Here is a 21357-nt window from a genome sequence, read left to right as displayed (position 1 = left end):
AATTTGAACAACAGTGAGAATATAGACTTAAAAAAGGGATAAAGCCTCAGAAGCCATGAGATTATAACAACAAAGTCTAATGTTTTGCATTAATGAAGCTGCCAGAAGAAAAAAAAAAGCAGAGCTGAGAAACTATTTGAAGAAATAATGGCTGAAAACCTTCCAGATTTGGCTAGAGACATATTATACCAACTCAAGAAGCTGAGCAAACCACAAACAGGGTAAGCCCCCACAAATCCAGGCCAGGACACATCATATTCAAACTTCTGAAAACTAAAGAAAAAGAAAAAAAATCTTAAAAGCAGCCAGGGAAAAAAAATTCCTTACCTATAAGGTGAAAAAATACAAATGTCTGTGGATTTCTCATCAGAAATCATAGAGGCCATGGGGTGTCTGGGTGGCCAACTTCAGTTCAGGTCACGATCCCATGGTTTGTGAGTTTGAGTCCCATGTTGGGCTCCATGCTGACAGCTCAGAGCCTAGAGCCTGCTTCAGATTCTGTGTGTGTGTCTCTCTCTGACCCTTCCCTGCTCACCCTGTGTCTCTGTCTCTCAAAAATAAACATTAAAAAAAAAAAAAAAAACGAAGAAGAAATCATGGAGGCCAGAAGGAAGTAGCACAATTTTTTCAAGTGCCAAAAAGGAAAGAACATCAATCCTGAATCCTATACCCAATAATAATAATAATATCCTTCAAAAATGAAGGAGAAATCAAGACATTCTCATGTGAAAAAAAACTAAGAGAATTTGTCACCAACAGGCTTATTGTAAAAGAATGGCTAAAGGAAGTTCTATAAACAGAAAGGGAATAATAAAAGAAGAAACTTTTGAAAGGAAAAAATAAAAAACAATAAGCGAAATGTAGAAAAATACTTTCCTGCTCTACCCCGAATTTTCTAAATTATATTTGACAATACAGAAATTATAACCCTGTGTGACATGGTTCTAAGTATATAGAGATATAGTTATATTAAAATAGTTATATTATAAATGAGTGTAGGAAACAATGACAAAAAGGGAAGGTTTTTATACTTCACTCAAAATGGACACTAATACACTACGATAATCTACAGATATATAATGTAGTAACTACAGCAAACCTTAAAAAGCTACATAAAGAGAATATTCAGAAATATTACAGATAAATCAAGATGAAATTCTAAATAAATGGCCAAGTAACTCATGGCAAAACAGGGAAAATAACGAGAAACAAAAAACAGGAAGACCAAATAAAGCAAAAAATTAAGTGGCAGACCTAATCCCTAACTTACCAATAATTACATTAAATATAAATGGTCTAAACACAGCAATTAAAATAGAAAGACTGGCAGAGTGGCTTAGAAAACATGATTAATATGGGGCATATGTGTGGCTCAGTGGATTGAGCATCCACCTTTGGCTCAGGTCATGATCTCACAGTTCATGGCTTTGAGCTCCAAGTTAGGCTCTGTGCTGACAGCTCAGGGCCTGGACCATGCTTTGGATTCTGTATCTCCCTTTCTCTCTGCCTCTCTCCCTCTTATGTCCTGTCTCTGTCTCTATCTCTCAAAAATACATAAACATTAAGAAAAAAAATTTAATTATTAAAAAAGACATAATATATGCTATATATAAGACAGCCACTTTAAATTTAAATGAGCAGCACCTGGGTGGCTCAGTCAATTAAGTGTCTGACTTCAGCTCAGGTCATGATCTCACAGGTTGTGGGTTTGAGCCCTGCATTGGGCTCTGTGCTGACAGCTCATAGCCTGAAGCCTCTTCAGATTCTGTGTCTACCTCTCTCTCTTCTCTTCCCCCTTTCATGTTCTGTTTCTCTCTCTCTCAAAAATAAATAAATGTTAAAAAAATTTAATTTAAATGAAAACACTATGATCTAAATTCTTTAGGATATGGCAAAAGCAGTTCTAAGAAGGAAATACAGTGACACAGGCCTAACTTGAGAACAAATAAAAGCTCAGATAAACAATCTAACCTTACACCTAAACAAACCAGAAAAAGAATAATGCATAAGGTGAGAAGTGAAACAATAATAAAGACCAAAGCAGAAATAAATGACATAGAAACTAAACAAACAAAAAAAGATTAATTAAACCAAGAGCTGGTTCTTTGAAAAGAAAAAAAAAACTGATAAACTTTTAGCCAGATTCATGAAGAAAAAAAGAGAAAGAACCCAAATAAAGAAAATCGAAAACAAAAGAGAAGTAACAAGAGACACCACAGAAATACAGTGAATTATAAGAGACTACCACAAAAAAAAAAAAAAAATTTATGCCAGGAAATTAGACAACCTAGAAGAAATAAGTAAATTCCCAGAAACATACAGTCTTCCAAAAGTGAATCAGGAAGAAACAGAAAATCTAAACAGATCAACCACTGGTAATAAAATTGAACTGGTAATCAAAAAACTACCAAAAAAATAAAAGTACAGGACCAGATGGATTCACAGGTGAATTCTACCATTTAAAGAAGAGCTAATACCTATTCTCCTCAAAATATTCCAAGAAGTAGAAAAGGAACAAAGGCTTCCAAACACATTTTACAAGACCAGCATTACATTGATACCAAAACCAGACAAAGACACCACACACACACACACACACACACACACACACACACACACACACACTCTACAGGCCGATATCACAGATGAACATAGATGCAAAAATCCTCAACAAAATATTAGCAAGTTGCATTCAACAATACATTAAAAGGATAATTCACCACAATCAAGTGGGATTAAATCCAAGGACACAAAGATGATTTAACATTCACAAACGTGATACACTACATTGACAAAGAATAAAAATCGTATGATCATCTCAATAGATACAAAAAAGCCTTTGACAAAATTAAATATCCACTGATGATAAAAACTCTCAGCAAAATGAGTTTAGAGGAAACGTGCCTCAACATAAAGGCCATATAAGAAAAAACAGCAGTTCACATCATATTTGATGGTGGAAAACTGACAGCTTTTCCTCTAAGATGAGGAACAAGACAAGGATGTCCGCTTCACCACTTTTACTCAGCACAGTACAGAAGTCCTACCCATGGCAGTCAGACAAGAAAAAAATAAAAGGCATTCATATTAGAAAGAAAGAAGTTAAACCATCACTATCTGCAGATGACATGATACTATTACATAAAACCCTAAAAACTCCACCAAAAAACTACTGGAAGTAATAAATCAATTCAGTAAAGCTGCAGGATACAAAATTAATACCAAGAAATTGGTTGCATTTCTATACATTAATAATGAAGTAGCAGACGGAGAAATTAAGAAAACAAATCCATTTATAGTTGCACCAAAAAGAATAAAATGCCAAAAAAACTTAACCAAGGGAGGTTAAAGACCTATACTCTGAAAACTATGAAACACTGATGAAAGAAACTGAAGATGACACAAATAAATAGAAAGATATCCCATGCTCACAGACTGGAAAAATATTGTTAAAATGTTCATACTGCCCAAAGCAATCTACAGATTCAGTGCAATCTCTATCAAAATATCAACAGCATTTTTCACAGAACCAGAACAAACAATCCTATTATTTGTATGGAACCACAAAAGACCCACAAAGAGACAAAGAAACCTTGAAAAATAAGAATAAAACTGGAAGTACCACAATCTCAGATTTCAAGATATACTACAATACAAAGCTGCAGTAATCAAAACAGTATGGTACTGGCACAAAAACAGACACAAAGATCAATAGAACAGAATATAAAAAGCCCAGAAATAAACTCACACTCAAATGTGTGAGTGTGACACAAATGATCAACTAATCTATGACTAGGTAGGTAAGAATACACAATGGAGAAAAGACAGCCTCTCCAACAAATGGTGCTGGATTCTATACACAAAAGAATTAAAATGGACCACTTTCTTATAAACGAAAATAAACTGAAAATGGATTAAAGGCCTAAATGTGAGGCCTAAAACTATAAAACTCCTAGAGGAAAACACAGGCAGTAATTTCTTTGACATTGGCGGTAGCAATATTTTTCTAAATACGTCTCCTAAGGCAAGGGAAACAAAATCAAAAATAAATTATTGGGACTACATTAAAATAAAAAGATTCTGCAGAGCAAAGGAAACCATCAACAAAATGGCAAGGCAACCTACTGAATGGAAGAAGATATTTGCAAATGACATACCCAATAAGGAGTTAATATCCAGAATATATAAAGAACTTATACAAGTCAACACCAAACCATCAGCATCAGCATCTGATTAAAAATGGTCAGAGGACCTAAATAGACATTTTTCCAGAAAAGACATACAGATATCAAACAGTCACATGGAACGATGCTCTAATCATCAGAGAAATGCAAATCAAAACCACATTGAGATATTACCTCACACCTGGTAGAATGTCTAGAATCAAAAAGACAATAATAAGTGCTGACAAGGATGTGGAAGAAAAGGAACCCTTGTGCACTGCTGGGAATGTAAATTGGTACAGCCACTGTGGAAAACAGTATGGAGGTCTCAAAATATTAAAAACAGAAATACCGTATGACCCAATAATTCTATCACTCAGTATTAACCAAAGAAAATAAAAACACTAATTCAAAAAGACATACACATCCCTATGTTTACTGAAGTATTATTTACAGCAGCAAAATTATGGAAGCAGCCCAAATGTCCATCAATAGATGAATGGATAAAGAAAAAGTGGTATATATGTACAATAGCATATTACTCAGCCATAAAAAAGGATGAGATCTTGCCATGTGGGGTGGAACATGAGAGTATTATGCTAAGGTAATAAGTCAGTCACAGAAAGACAAATACTTTATGATTTAACTTACATGTGGAATCTAAAACACAAACCATGTAAATATACAAAAAGCAGAATCACACCTAGAAATTAAAAATTAGACTTAGAAACCTAGAGAATTGATGGCTGCCAGTGGGAGAATAGGCTAAATGGGCGAAGGGGAATGGCAAGTACAGGCTTCCAGTTACAGAATGAGTAAGTCATGAGAATAAGAGGTACAGAGTAAGAAATCTAGTCAGTGGTATTGCAACAGGTGGGGGAAAGATATATTATGGAGGCATACATCAAAGGAAAGCAGTTATGTTATACTTATATCAGATAAAGTAGAATTAAGAGCAAAGAACATTACCAGAGCAGAGAGGAACATTTGATAATGACAATTCTAAATGTATATGCACCAAACAACAGAGCTGAAGCAAACACTGACAGAGTTGAAAGGAGAATACACAAATTCATAATTTTGTTGGAGTCATCAACACTCTTCTTTTGACAACTGACATAATACATAGACATAAAATAAGCAACAACATAATAACCAACAGGATCTAACAGACATTTATAGAGAGAGTTTCACCCAACAAAAGCAGAATTCCCATTCTTTTCAATTGCCCATGACACCTGGGCCATATACTGGGCCATAAAACAAAATTCAACAAGTTTAAAAGAATTAAAATCATACACAGTATATTCTCTGACCACATAGAATCAAGCTATAAATCAATTGACATAAAAATAACAGAAAAGTCTCCCAACACTAAGGAATCCATGAGTCGGAAAGATGTCTCAAAAGAAATCAAAATATACACTGAACTGAATGAAAATGGAAATAAAACATCTCAAAATCTGTGGTACACAGCTAATGCAGTGCTGTGGGAGGGATTTTACAGCAACAAATACATATATTAGGGGCGCCTCGGTGGCTCAAATTGTTGGCTACCAACTTCCGCTCAGGTCATCATCTCGCGGTTTGTGAATTCGAGCCCCATGTCAGGCTCTGTGCTGACAGCTCAGAGCCTGGAGCCTGCTTTGGATTCTATGTCTCCCTCTCTCTCTGCCCCTCCCCTGCTCACACTCTGTCTCTCTCTCTCAATAATAAATAAACATTAAAAAAAAATTTAATGCATATATTAGAAAAGAGGAAAAATCTCAAACCAACAATCTTAAATTCTCATCCTCAAGAAGCTAAAACAAGCAGCATAAAACAAACCCAAAGCAAGCAGAAGGACATAATAAACACAACAGCAGAAATCAGACATTGAAAACAAAAACAACAGAGAAAATTAAGGAAACAAAGAACTGTTTCTTTGAAAAGATCAATACAATTGACAGACCTTTAGCAGACTGACAAAGAATAAACAAGATACAAATTAGCAATGTTAGGAATGAAGTAAGGGGTATCGCTACAGACCATGCAAACATCAAAAGTATAATTAGGAAATACTACAAAAACTCTACACATATAAATTTGACAACTTAGAATGAAATGAACCAATTCCTTTAAAAAATGAACTACCCCAATTTACTCATTAGTAATAATTTGAGGAACCTCTTAACTATTAAGGAAATTGAACTAGTAATTTAAAACTCCCAAGAAGAAAATCTCTAGACCTAGATGGTTGCACTAGAGAATTCACCAAATGTTAAAAGAAAAATTCACATCATTTCTAAACACTTTATTTCAGAAAAAAGAGAGGAAAACTTTTCAATTCATTGTATGAACCTTTATTGCCCTGATACCAAAACCAAAGAGAATACAAAAAAGAAAACTACAGACCAACACCCATCATAAATATAGACATAAAAATCCTTACAAAGCTATTAGCAAATAAAATTCAGTAATACATAATAAAAAGAATTACACATATCTGATAAAGGATTATTATCCAAAATGTACAAAGAACTTTTTTAAATTTTTAAAAAATTTATGTTTATTAATTTTTGAGATTGAGAGACACAGAGAGCAAGCAGGAGAGGCGCAGAGAAAGAGGGAGACACAGAATCCAAAGCAGGCTCCAGGCTCTGAGCTGTCAGCACAGAGCCCGACGCGGGGCCTGAACTCACGGACTGTGAGATCATGACCTAAGCCGAAGTCAGACGCCCAACTGACTAAGCCACCCAGGTGCCCCCAAAATACACAAAGAACTCTTAAAACTCTGATTTAAAAGTGGGCCAAAGATCTTAACAGACAACTCACCAAAGATGATATGCAGATGGCAAATAAGCATGTCAAAGATACTCCACATAGAGTATCCCACATCATATGTCCACCCACATCATATGTCATCATAGAAACACAAATTAAAACAATGTGAGATGCCACTACACATTCATTAGAATGACCAAAATATGGAACCCTGACAACGTAAAATGCTGGCAAAGATGCAGAGCAATAAGAAATCTCATACATTGCTGGTGGGAAGACAGCTTGTCAGTTTCTTAGAAAACTAAACATACTCTTACCATAGAATCTGGCAATAGTGCTCCCTCCTTGGTATTTACCCAAAGGAGGTGAAAAAACATCCACACAAAAACCCACATATGAGTATTTTCAACAGATTTATTTGTAACTGCCAAAACTTAGAAGGAACCAAGATATCCTTCAGTAGGTGAATAAATAAAATGGAATACATCCATACAATGGAATATTATTCAGCACTTAAAAAAAAAAAAAAAAAAAAAAAAAACGAGCTATCAAGCCATGAAAAGACATGAAGGAACCTTAAAATGCATATGACTAAGTGAAAAAGACCAATCTAAAAAGGCTACTATAGGATTCCAACTATATGACATTATGGTAAAGGCAAAACTATGGAGATAATAAAAAGATCAGTGATTGCCAGGGACATGTGGGAAGAAATAAAGAGGCAGAGCAGAAGGGATTTTTAGGGCAGTGATATTATGATGGATATAGGTCTTTATACATTTGTCCAAATAGGATGTACAATACCAAGATTGAGCCATAAGGTAAACTATAGTCAAGGTGGTTATGATGTGTCAACGGAGGTTCACTTTTGGTAAAAAATGTACTGCTCTGATGAATGATATTGATAGTAGAGTAGGGGAGGCTGCACATGTGTGGCAGCAAAATATGTGAGCAATCTCTGTACCTCCATCTCAATTTTTCTGTAAACCTAAAACTGCTCTAAGAAAGTAAAGTCCTAGGTCACGATCTCGCGGTCCGTGAGTTCGAGCCCCGCGTCGGGCTCTGGGCTGATGGCTCGGAGCCTGGAGCCTGTTTCCGATTCTGTGTCTCCCTCACTCTCTGCCCCTCCCCCGTTCATGCTCTGTTTCTCTCAGTCCCAAAAATAAATTAAAAAAAAAAAAAAAAAAAAAAAACGTTGAGAAAGTAAAGTCCTAAAAAAAAAAAAAAAAAAAAAAAAAAAAAGATAAAATGTATTTCACCAAAGAGGATACACAAAAGGCAAATAAGCACATGAATGTTAATAGGTAAATACAGATTAAAATCAAAATGAACTATCAGTACACACCTATCAGAATGGCTGAAATAAAAGTGAAATAAAAAGAGCAACAACACCAAATGCTGACAAGAATGTGGCGAAGAAACTGGATCACTCATACATTGTGGATGGTAATATAAAATGGGGCAATCTCTATGGAAAATGGTTTAGCAGCTTCTTAAAAAACTAAACATGCAACTACCATACAACCCAGCAGTTGCACTCCTGGGCATTTATCCCAGAGAAATGAAGACTTCTCCTCAAACAGAAAATTGTACACATTTGTTTATGTCAGGTTTATTTATAACTACAAACTAGCAACACAAAATGCCTTTCAATGTGTGAATGATTAAACTATGGTACATGTACGCCATGGAATACTACTCAGCAGTACAAAGGAACAAATTATTGATACACTCAATAGCGTGGATGAATCTTCAGAGATAATGCTGAGTGAAGAAAAGCCAATCCCAAAAGGTTACATACTGTATGATTTCATTTATAAAACCTTCTGGAAATGACAAAATTATAGAAACGGAGAACAGATTAGTGATTGCCAGAGATTAATGAGGGGCTGGAGCAAGAGGGAAAGTATGTCTATAAAAGGGCAACACCAGGGGCGCCTGGGTGGCTCAGTCAATTAAGCATCCGACTTCGGCGCAGGCCATGATCTCATAGTTTGTGAGTTTGAGCCCTGCATCATCGGGCTCTGTGCTGACAGCTCGAAGCCTGGAGCCTGCTTCAGATTTTGTGTCTCCCCCTCTCTCTAACCCTCCCCTGATCACCCTCTGTCTCTCTCTCTCTTGAAAATAAACACTAATTAGAGGGCAGCACGAGGTGCCTTGCAATGATGGAAATATTATTTTGGCTGTATCAATGTCAATTTCCTGGTTGTGACACCGAAGTACAGTTTTGCAAGATGCTACCACTGGGAAACTGGATAAGGATATACCAGATCTCTGTATTATTTCTCACAACTGCATGTAAAGCTAAATTATTTCTAAATAAAAAGTTCAATTAAAAAAAATTAAAATGTGAACATGAAATTGATTAGAATCAGAAATCAATGAACTTGATAACACAGAAAAAAAATTAACTCAAGAAACTTTTGAACAGAGTGCTCTGACTATACATTGTACCTAGGATATAGCCTAAAGACCAAAACATGCAAAGATTCTTGAACTTTATTCATCAGTTTGTTGTTGGTAGTGGTACTAATGTACTAATCCCTAAACTATCCTGTGTGTAGCTGAGAATAAAGGAAATGAGTAAATATTATGATGTATTGGAAACCAGGATTTTTACCCAGAGAGAAGCAAGGTACAAATATGTATTGGGGAAAGGTGATGGGAATGGGCATGGGCGGACACACACGGGCGGACACACACGGACGGATGGACGGACACACACACACACACACACACACACACACACACACACTATCCACTGAAAGGGCCTAAATGCAGTAACATCTCAGGAGAAATAAGCACACCAAAAGCCCAGATAATGGTTTCCATGCCATTCATCACTAAACGGAATCTGGGATCCTTAGAAAAACAATGCATTTCTGGTCTGAGGCACAGAAATTACTAGGTAAGCCTGGAACAATTTGTTCCAGAAAATAGGGAAGTACTCAAAAAACTGACAGGAACATGTCAAAAGGACACAGAAGCCAGCTTGAAGGGGCTCTCACTGACCAAATTTAAGACAGTTTGAGCATCAAAAAGAGTTATGATGTTTACTTACAACGAATAAAAAAGAACCAAGTAATCTATAGTAATACTTAAAAAAGATGGTATGCAGGTAGAAAAGAAAACCCTCTTTTTTTTTAAAAAAAAAAAAAAGTGTATTTATGTATTTTGAAAGACAGAACAGGGCATGCGCACAAAGAGGGGAGAGGGGGAGGGAGAGGGAATGAATGAATGAATGAATGAATGGAGAATCTCAAGCAGGCTCAGTGCTGTCAGGGCAGAGTACCACATGAGGGCTTGATATCACAAACTGTGAGATCATGACCTGAGCGAAAAATTAAGAGTCGGACACTTAACCAACTGAGCCACCCAGGTGCCCCCCCCCAACCTCTTTTTTATAAAACAATTCCATCAATGGTAGAAAGAATGGCAGAATTAGAAAATCACTGTCATGCAACCACCAATGTAATAAGTGATCCACTTAAGACTCCTCAGTCAATACTAAAATGACTAGGATAAAGTCTGTTAGAGAACAGAATATTCATTGTCAAAGTATCCCACAGATAGTATGTTAAAAACAAAAGGAATAAAAAAGGTTTCTAAAAAGAAAAACAATAAAGGGGAAATGTATCTTTATAAAAGACTTGTCAGTTACCACCTTAGCATTAGCAGTAGTGGAACACCTCAACAGTCTATGTCTCCTCATGTGATAGGATACAATATCACCTCTGTAATAACTCAATGAAAATGTTAACCTAAATCTAATCATGATTAAACAATTAGGCAAACTTAAAATATGTGAAATGCTACAGGCAGTTAACTTGGATTGTTCAAAAATTTCAATGTCATCCCCCCAGAAGTGTGATTATTCTAGAATGATTAAAATAAAACGATATAATAATGAAATCCGATGTATGAATCTTGATTGGACCCTGAATTTTTTAAAAAGTCAGCTATAAAAGTCATTTTTTGACAATTAAGGAAACTGTATATCAGATAGCACTGCTGAGTTCGTGTTAATTATCTTAGATGTGACTAGTATTGTAATTATATAGGAAAATGTCCTCATTCTTAAGAAAGGCATGCTGAAAATACCAAATCATTACACTCTTAGTGTTTTTATTTCACTAAAGTCTGTTGTAATGAGATACAGAGGAAGAAATACACATCTGTATCACACCAAAATAATCTAGTTTTATAAGCACCAGGCAAGTTTAAAGAATTTGTCCTGAAAGGACTGTTTTAGGGCATTGTGCAGACACAGCTGGAGGGATTTATTATATATTGTTGGCACTCCGGTACTGAACGTTTTTGGCAGTGTGCTGACAGAATATTGTTAACTATCAGAAAATTGAAGAACCAACAATTATAACAGGAGAAACACAGAATGAAAATTCTGTCAACCTAAGTAAAGTAATTTGCAAAGACTACAATTAAGTGTCCTTTGTCCAACATTCTAGCAGCCAGGACTACTGTATCAACTAGTACTTTTGCCATTTTTCCATATAAAATCAGCATTCCAAATGATGGCCAAGTATGACCACAGGATCCTAACAAAGCTTCTAAATCATTAAAATTAAACATGTTCATTTCACTTTAATACAATGTAACTTTTATATTCTGATCCTTTGAAACCTTCTGACCCTTATTTGCTATATATGAAAGCTATTAACTGGTATATCTAATAAACCAGAACTATCCATTGCTTAACAATGGTGGAAAACAGGATGCAGGAGGGGCATGGGAGTTGGAGGACATTGTCAGATTTCATGACAAGAAGAAGATAATCATCACATAGTAACTATTACAAAACAGACCTTCCAATGGAGGGTAACAAAAAACTGATTAATTTCTAAATATATTTTTCACAATGTATATACTACCTTTGCTGTTTTGAGTGTTTAACTGAACAAATGAGTATGGTCACAAAGTGAATTTCAGATTAAACATTAAACATTTGTGGAAGGGAGAAGGAGCTGGAGACTGGCAGTCATTACACCATGAAACTGGTGCTATTATTATCTCTGTATTAAAAGTGAGGAAACTGAAAGAGGTTAACTTCTCTCAAACCATATAACTGGTCAAGTGGGCAGATCCAGCATTCAAACACCAAGTCCAAGCCAGAGCCTGCCCTCAGGATGATTATACTAGCTGGTATTTCTATATATTGTTTGTTTGGTTTTCTTGAGGAGGGGCTCAAGCCACTTGTACTAAATACTTGCACTAAGTACTTTGCGTGTGTCACTTAATCCTCACAACCACCCTGTGAAATAGGAACCTCTATTCCTGTTTTCCAGAGGGAACATTAAGACTGACTGAGAGAGGCTGACTAACCTGTCCAAGGTCACACTGCCAATAAATGGAGGAATCATGATTCCAATTAAGGTGTATCAGACTCCATGGCCCTTGTCCCTTCTAGGATTACACTGTGCCTTCCTCGTTTTATGTAAGCAAATCTTACATAAAGCAATCTTCTACTAGACAACTTTTGATTGTTAAACATGTGTTACTATTATTGTTTGGAATTAATAACATTTCTCTTTAATATTCTTTTAATAAATGAAATTCTACAGTATGAGAGAATAAACCTAAACAAAATGGGGGTCTTGGAATGTAGGAAATTACCACAGAAACATCCTCAAAAGCTATCCAGTTCAAATCCCTAAATGCAACAGGCTTGGAAGCCAGCAATAATTAATGGTATGCATGCAAATCTAACAACAACCAAAAGGGTTTGCACCAGTTAGGGATCAGCTGAGGATATGAGGTGACTGAAGATTCATATTATACAATACACTGTTAAGTAGTTTTTAAAAGCACAGTTTTTATAGTGTTTGCAACCACTCTGAAAATGCTCATACTGCATACAATTGCCCTTCTTTTAAAATCAGAAACCGTTCTTATTTTACTTTATTTACTGAATTCCTGCTTTTTCCAGAAAGAATTTAAAACAGCTGAAGGTCATCCTCACTGTACCCTGAGTGGAACCAAGTGCCCCAGAGCCCTGGTTGGCACTTGGTTTGTAAGATTCTGATGTACATTTGCCATATACAGCCAAAGCGACTACTGGTAACCCTTCAGCAAGTTTCCTAATCTAAAAAATGAGGGTAGTAGCAATACCTACCTCACAGGGTTGTTCTAAGGTTTAAGTGAGGTGACACATGCAAAAAGATGATGCCTGCATATATAAAGATTGCATGCAAAAAGAGATGCCTGCAATAAGCACCGTTATTGTTATTGTTGAAGTTGATGTGTGTTATGATTGAAGCACCATGTGGATGGAAAAACACCCATCAGTTTTCTCTTTCTTTGAAAGGCTTTGAGGAATCTCACTCAGAACTTCACGTCACACTTGTCTTCTTAACATCCATATCCTCTTCCTTCAGCCACTAGACATGATAAGAAGCCTCATTCTTAGGGGGAAAAAAAAGCTTCCGTTGACTCCTTCATCCAATAAAACTACCACTCCATTTTTTTTTGATAGTTTTCACCATCAAACTTCTTAAATATATTTTTCTGTAGCAACTGCTATTGATATGATTGAGATGCCCCTTAGGAAAACCAGCAGGCATTACCCTGGCTAAGTCAGAACTTGATTTTGTGGATTTACCCTAAGTTGTGTAGAAGCAGGAAACCAAAACAAATACAATGACACAAAAACCACAATGCTAATACACTACCTAGTGGAGACAAGTATATTTGCTAAAAGGTCCTAAGAGTTAAATTCTCTAATCAGCTCCTCTCTCTATAGAAAATCTATAAATAGGAAACCAACTTATAGCCAAATATTTGTAGGACAGTCCAATCATACAGACCAGATATTTAAGTTCTAGGCAGTGCTATCACCTTCTCTGAACAGTTCTGAAAAAAACACTTCCAAATTCTGCCTCTCCAATACCCATTTTTCTATATTTCCATGCTGCCCATCCACCTTCTGCTGCGACAGTCTTTCTTTAGATATGTTAATACCATCTATTAGACTACATCAAGTCCCACTCTTCCTGCTTTCAATCTGAAAAAGACAGACATCTTTTAAGATGTCTTCTGCAAAAAACTGAACTAATCTATTATGTGATTTTATTAAGCCAACTCTGAGTTCTGCTGGTGGCACCAACATCATACCACGTACACTACCCACCCACCCCTGTCACCTTCTAATCACTTTTTCTTCCTTAACTCTTAACTTAGATGTCATTCCCCATCACATCTCATGACCTCTTTACAGTTCTCATTCTTCTGTATTTCATTTTTGCAAGTGTTACAATTTTCCACTCATTTCTTAACAATTTTTCCCATCACTGGCTTTGGTGGAGCCAAAAACTGTTGATTTTGTGCATTAATTTTAAATTACTCTGTAGAACCTATGGTGGTTAAGAGTCTCGGTCCTAGAATCAGACCGGCCTGGACCCAAATCCAGGCTCTACTTTTACTAGCTTAACTTCCCTAAGCCTCCTTCCTCAATTGTAGAATGGACATAATGACATAATTGTCTATTTAGTGCTTAGCATAATAAGCTTACTATGGTACACAGTAATCACTCAATAAATATTAACTGTAATTTCTGTGTCCTAATTCTCAGCTCCTGTCATTCTATTCTTTTCTTTCTAGTTTGAAGAATTTACTGTCTCAAATAGCTTTGACTAATACTGCAATTAAATATATTCTTTTTTTTTTTAAATGTTTATTTATTTTTGAAGGAGAGAGAGACAGAGTGTGAGCAGGGAAGGGGCAGAGAGAGAGGGAGACACAGAATCCAAAGCAGGCTCCAGGCTCTGAGCTGTCATGTCAGCACAGAAGCCTGACACAGGGCTCGAACCCAGGAGCTGTGAGATCATGACCTGAGCTGAAGTCAGATGCCTAACTGAGCCACCCAGGTGCCCCTGCAATTAAATATATTTTTGAAGTTACTGTTGTGAGACTAAACCTTTTACCCTCTTTTTCAGCAATAAAGAAAATCACTATTTGTATATTTTGCCAATTTCTAAGAAATAAGCTGCCGAAAACTGATTTAATCTTCATACTTCCTTTTTTTAAAGATTTTATTTTTAAGTAATCTCTATACCCAATATGGGGCTCAAACTCACCACCCCGAGATCAAGAGCCACACACTCCAACTAAGCCAGCCAGGCACCCCTAATTTTCATACTGTTTCTTAAAACACTCATTTCCCTCTGCTTCTGCAATAAAATATGCAAAAAAATAACTTTCCATATTTTTCTTCCCTCCCGGACTCTGCTGCAAGCTGATCCTCCTGTACCCAGATATTAGTGTTCTAAATATTAGCATTCTAAAGGGAAAGCCTAAAGATTTTCATTTCTCATACCATAGTCCCTCCCTTGGTGATCTTCTGGCTTCACCATGGCCACAACTGTAATCTAAAAATAAGTAAATGACTTCTATTTTATCTCTAGTGAAGACCTCTCCTCTAAGTTCTAGATCTCTGCATCCAATTGCCTACTCACATTATTACTATGTGATGACAAGGCAGCTTAAACTCAATAGATCCAAAACTGAATTCCTGGTCTCCCAGGATTCACGATTCAAAACTGGATTCACAATCCATGCTCAGCCAAACCCTAGCTCTTCTTTAATATTTTCTTTTTGTTAGTGAATGAATGGCACTACCATCCATCCTATATGCATGAGGCGGAAGTCTAGAAGTTATCCTTTGTAACTTTTCTCTTCCTCTATCTCCAAATTAATAATCTATTCCAATTTCCATTTATGGATATTATTGAATGAATTTCTATTTTACACTAATAACAAAATAATCTCCCTTGGTAGTTTCATTCCTCTACTGCCCATATCACTGCTATCATGTTATGGTCTCTATCAACTGAAACCTCAGACTTCCCACCTTCCCTGTTCATTTCAACAATCTAATTTGTTATGCCTTGTACATGTTCTACCTATTCTCGCCACAAAATCTACTTTGTCTCTGCATGTGATTTATTCTTTCCCAATCCTCTTCCCTAGCCAAGCTATGTCTTTTTTTTCCTCTCAAAACTCCTCTTGGAATCCTTCACTCAGTAATTCCATCCAATATCGCTCTTTACTGAGGGAAGAAAAAAAGTTACACATTCAGGGCCATAGTTTCTTCAACTAAATAACCTATTTTTGATAGTGACACCTACAGTATGTATCATAGTTTTCCTCCCAGACATGATTCTCAAACTCTGCCATTATCCAAACACTATTTCCTTTAATAATACATCAAGTACCACGTCTATGAATATATACATGTTTTATATGTCTTTTATGAACATGTATATATTTTCAGTCTTTTCTATTTCCTAAGGTTATGAATTTCACAAGTTTAACACGAACCATATATAACTGAACTTTCTTCATTTGTTCTGAAATTCCTCTCTCAAATATCAAAGTGGTCCTCTCATTTTACCATTTTCTGATTTGGTGAACAAGTTGATAGTTTTCTCACCCTTACCATTTATGATTTTATTTAAAAAATTTTTTTATGTTTATTTATTTTTGAGACACAGAGTGCAAGCAGGGAAGGGGCAGAGAGAGAGGGAGACACAGAATCCTGAGCTGTCAGCTCAGAGCCTGACGCAGGCCCGAACCCATGAACCATGAGATCATCACCTGAGCTGAAGTCGGACACTTAACCGACTGAGCCACCCAGATGTCCCTCATTTGTGATTTTAAAGGAATACAAAAATAAATATAGTATTAATCATGTCCTTATACTCTGCTTAAATGGCACGGTCCAGCTGTATTCATATTTATATCCTTAACTTCCATAATAATGTCTCACAAAGAAAAAAGTGCTCAATATACATTAAACAGAATTTAAAAATTCGGCTTAGAACTGATGCTGTAATGTTTGTGAGTGCCAAAAAGAAAGTAGAACTTCTCAAATGTGTGAGCTCTGCATCTTTTCAAGAAAAATGATATTTGGACTAAAAAGGGGATAGAAAGAATTGATTCCCAGTATAGGACAGAAGACTGTAACAAAGCACCTTGCTGCTGCTCTCAATGAAATGAAGCTTCTTGTGAATGTGATCACTGAATTGCTGCCAGTGGAGGAAGCATGGATACTCGGAGGGTTGCCAAAGACTGGAAACAAGCAAATAAATGTAGATCTGATTTTTAAAGAAAAGAACTGACGATAGTCCAGTAGACTCGACATCAATCCTTTCCTAATTCAGATATTTTATTTAAAAAATAGCTTCTAATCCCTAAGAAAAGAAAATGGTAAGCATTTGTGGAGCCAAACTAAATAACCAGACTAATCAAATTTCCTTTCTTCTTTAGAGAGTGTGTTTATAGATAGATCATGTATTAAAAAGAAGCAATATAAATAGTGTCAGATATCAACAAGGTAGGATTTCAACAAGGTATATGACCAGGCTCTCATTATACCACATGGATAAGACAAATACAATACTAAGTGGCTAGCTAATTATTTGAATGACCATAACAATGAGTGCTTCTTAATGAACTGCCATCAACTTAAAGGTCAGTCCTACCTGTGAGCTTCAGGATTCTTATACGTGGCCTTCTCCTATTCAACAATTTTATCGATAATTTGAATGAAGATGCAAAAGGTTACTATACTACTGTTGGCATCCCATATAGGACTCACACGAAACTAGGGGGCTCAAATATGGACTAAGAAAGAGCTGGGATCTGAAAAAACAACGATAAGCCAGATAAATGGATAATTCTAATGAAGATGAAATTTAATGGGGAAAAACATCTAAGGTATCAGAGTCCAAAGAAATCCATATACAACTGTGCAATGGGCAAGCATCATGACTTAACTGCCATGTACGTAAAACAAACAAAAAAGGGGCTTAATGTCTTTAGTCGACAGCAATCTTAGTTCAGTCTGACAGCAGCAAGCTCAATATGATGAGGATATGAGAAAAGCTAATGTGCTGCTAGATGCAGCAGTAGCAGTATCTCACACATGGGAGACAGCAGTCCTGCTCGACTCAAACCACAATTGGGATATTACGTACCCTTCTAAGGGTCACAGTCTTCAAAGGATCATAACCATACTGGCACAAATTCAGAAAAGAACAACCAGGATGCTCTGGAGTCTGGATACTATTCCACACAAGGAGAGGCAGAAGGGACTAGAGATTTATAAACAGGACAAAACAATGCCCGAGAGGAAAACGATGGCTACTTTCATTCAGTCACTCAATGAACATGAATTTCAAATCTATTTCAGGCCAGACATCGTGACAATGGCTGGGAATACAGAGAGAAGACAGTCTATGTCCGTGGAATATGTATATGTCCGTCTATGTATATCTGAAGGGCTGGAAAAAAAAAACAAAACATGATCTAAAAAAGGATTAGACTGTTCTACATGATTTCATAAGGTAGAAATAAGACCCGTGGAAAGAAGTTAGAAAGTAACTGATTTTAGCTCCATATGAGACTATTTTTAAGAATCAAAGCTACCTGAGAAGACTGCAAGGTTCCTATCAGGAATGTTGGTACTTAGTGGAGAGACTGCTGAAATAAGACAGGCACTGACCTGACCGTCTTTAATGTTCCTCATATTCTGTACTATGATTCTATACCTCCCTAGAAAATGGACTCTCACCAGATTCATCGTACTTGTGCACTTCAGCATCACAGGTTTCTTACAATTGCTACTTCCAACTTTGTATCCTGTCCCCCACTGAAATGATGCTTTATAATGAGGAATGGATCTGAGAGCAATAGGAATAATGAAATATAGGAAGAACCTGACCCTTCAGCAGACAACACAAAAAAATCAATACTGTTCAATGTAAACAAAAGGCAGGAATTCTCCTATTCTTCAAATCATAAATTCAATTTAAAATATCCCCCTGTGTTCAATTAACGTAAACAAGGACTTGTCAATGTACTGCATCTCTTGTTGGGAGCCATTTTTTCCTAACCAACAAGGAAAAAACAATTTTAACTTAAGATCACTTCCAGAATGTGTGTCCTGAATAAACACTCCAAAAACCTCTATTATAAGAGTATGCTGAAACTTAAGTTTATAACATATTTCTTTAAATGATGATTTATTGGATACAGCAGGCCTAATATCGTGAACTAATCAAATTGTGGAATTCTGATTAAATGGCTACTTAAGTTTAATACGTTTTAAAAATCACAGGCAGGATAAACATAGAGAAAAGGTCTAGACCAGTTAGCTCTGGCTTTTGTAAATTGGTTTGAGATTATTAAAGCTTACTTTCCTTTATTTTATTTCGTAATTTTAAAACAGTCAAATATATTGGCTCTATACGCTACAACTGAGTATTGAAGGAGTTCACCCTTCCAAACTGTTAATATTAACTTCTCGAAAGCTCTCTCTTACACTTCAGTGTTTTCTCAATTTGGATACAATAAATGGGCCACAATTCGATTTCCAAGGGCTCTTTCTTTTAACGAGCAGCCTGAAAAAACAAAAGTGAGAAAGAAAGGGGAGCATTTCCACTAGCCCTGAAAAAAGGCTTCCCCTCTGGCTGTCAACTCTGACGGCGCTCTACCATTTCTCAACACAGTGCCTGGTCATTTCAGATAAAAAAGCAAGGGGGAAAAAAAAAAAACCTCCAGTTTTCCTGGGACGGGGAGATCCCCTTTTGTAGAAGTGGCTAAAGCTAAGCTCCCCACGGGATTTCATCTCGTTGCCAAGGCAGCGCCAACCGAGGCGTCCGGCGCCTCGGGCAGCTCCCGCCTGGCCCGCCGGGAGCCCAGGGTGGCTCCAGCTAGCAGCTGGATAGCCCCCGCCGAGCCGAGACCCGCGACCGCAGAGTGGCAACCGCGACCCGGGACACCGAGAGCCCTGGGACGGCGGCGGAAGGAGGGGAGACGCGACTCGACTTACAGTGACACCATCCTAGGTGACAGCACCAGTGCAGCTTGAAGCACTTGCCATGGCTGTGCGTGGCACAGATGGAGAGCCCGTCGCACGGCTGGAAGTCGGGTCTTCGGGCAGCGCAACTCCGCGCCAGGGCCTGAGCCTCGTCCACTTTCTCGCTCTTCCAACCCCGCTCGGACGCCGACGCCGACGCCGCACTCATTTCCGCTCCCTCCGCGGAGCCGAGGCCGGGAGCCGGGAGAAGCGGCGTCTGGGCGGGCAAAAAGCCGAGCAGGCTGCAGACGTGGGAGGGCGCGGGCCGGGAGTCACGCCAGCGCGTGGCGGCGGTGGTGGTGGCGGGAGCACGGCGGTCCCAGGCTCGCAGAGGAGCCGCCCCGGGCGCTGCGACCGGGGGCTGGGCCTGTCGCCGCCCGCCTCCCTCCGCCGCGGCGCGCGCCGCGTCCCCACGTGCACACGCACGCGCACACACGCGCGCGCCGACCGGCGCCGGCCGATGCCAGGCGTCCCTCAGCTAGCCTGGCCTCTTGGCACACACTAGCGGCGTCCCCTCCTGTCACAGCGAGTCTCTGACACACACTCATTCATTCCTCCGAGACCGACCCCAACCGACGGACGGCCATTATGAACACACACACGCCTTGGCGGCTTGGTGTTCACACGCACAGCGGCTTGCGCGCGCGCTTCCCACACACATTTCCAGCCGAGCTGGGTCGTCTGGAGAACTCCACCGAGGGCCGGGCGCACCGAGGACACGCCCACCCTAACCGCTCGGGGGGCCGGTCCCTGCGCATCCGCCAGCGAGGTTTTCTCGCACACACAGCGTCTCCCCTCGAGCGGCTCACGTTTCCCCCAGTACACACCTCCCGGAGGGGGCACAGAGTCCCCTCGGAGGCGCGCGCACGTTCACGCTCGCGCGCACTACCCCAGGGCAAGCCACCCGCTCCAGGTGTGGCCGCTCAGCCACGCCTCCGGAGCTCTAGCCGCCGGCCCCGAGACCCCAGCCCTGCCGCCTCGCCGCCCGCGGTAACCAAGGCCCGCCGGCCCTGAGCGCGCCCGCCCGCCCCAGTCCCGCAGGGGACTGCAGCCCCGCCTTGCTGAGCGGGAAAGTAACCGGGGTGGGTGTGTGGGTGTCTCAGACACAGAGATGCATTTGTGGTGCACAGGACTGGTGTGTGGAATGTGTTGCGTGTGTGTGTGTGGTATGTAGGTGTGTATGGTTGCTATGCGGAGTATGTGTGGTGGGTATGTGTGTGTAGTTGGATGTGTTCAAGTGTGTACATGGTATGTACGGAATGTATGTGGTGTGCGTGATGCATGTGACATTACATGGTGTGTGATGAGGTGTGTGTATACAGGAGTATGTGGTATGGATGTATATGACCAGGGTGGATTGTGGGTGGTGTGTGTGTGGAGTGGAGTATATGTGGTCTGTGTAGTATGTGCAGCTGTGTATGTGTGTGTATTTGTACACGATGTGCGGGTGGATGTGGTTATATACGTGTTGTGTATGTGTGTATGGTGTCTGTGTGTCATTGTGGTACATGTGACTGGTATGTCAAGTGTGGGTGCACAGTGCATATATGGGTAGAG

At 38.7% G+C, this 21357-nt stretch overlaps 1 protein-coding gene across 1 annotated transcript in view; it reads right to left on the bottom strand.

Annotated features, from left to right (window-relative positions):
• The window catches only part of CUNH3orf70 (chromosome unknown C3orf70 homolog), a 92384-nt gene extending 72214 nt beyond the window's left edge, over positions 1 to 20170 (bottom strand). The window contains exon 1 of the mRNA XM_019463397.2: positions 19774 to 20170. Within this exon, the coding sequence (XP_019318942.2) occupies positions 19774 to 19969 (196 nt within the window). The 5' untranslated portion in view covers positions 19970 to 20170. The remainder of the gene's footprint in view (positions 1 to 19773) is intronic.
• Between the last annotated feature and the right edge of the window lie 1187 nt (positions 20171 to 21357).

Source organism: Panthera pardus, unplaced genomic scaffold (genome assembly GCF_024362965.1).
Source record: "Panthera pardus isolate Hobbes unplaced genomic scaffold, ASM2436296v1 HiC_scaffold_16, whole genome shotgun sequence".
Lineage (NCBI taxonomy): Eukaryota > Metazoa > Chordata > Mammalia > Carnivora > Felidae > Panthera > Panthera pardus.
This window is presented reverse-complemented; position numbering and strand designations above follow the sequence as displayed.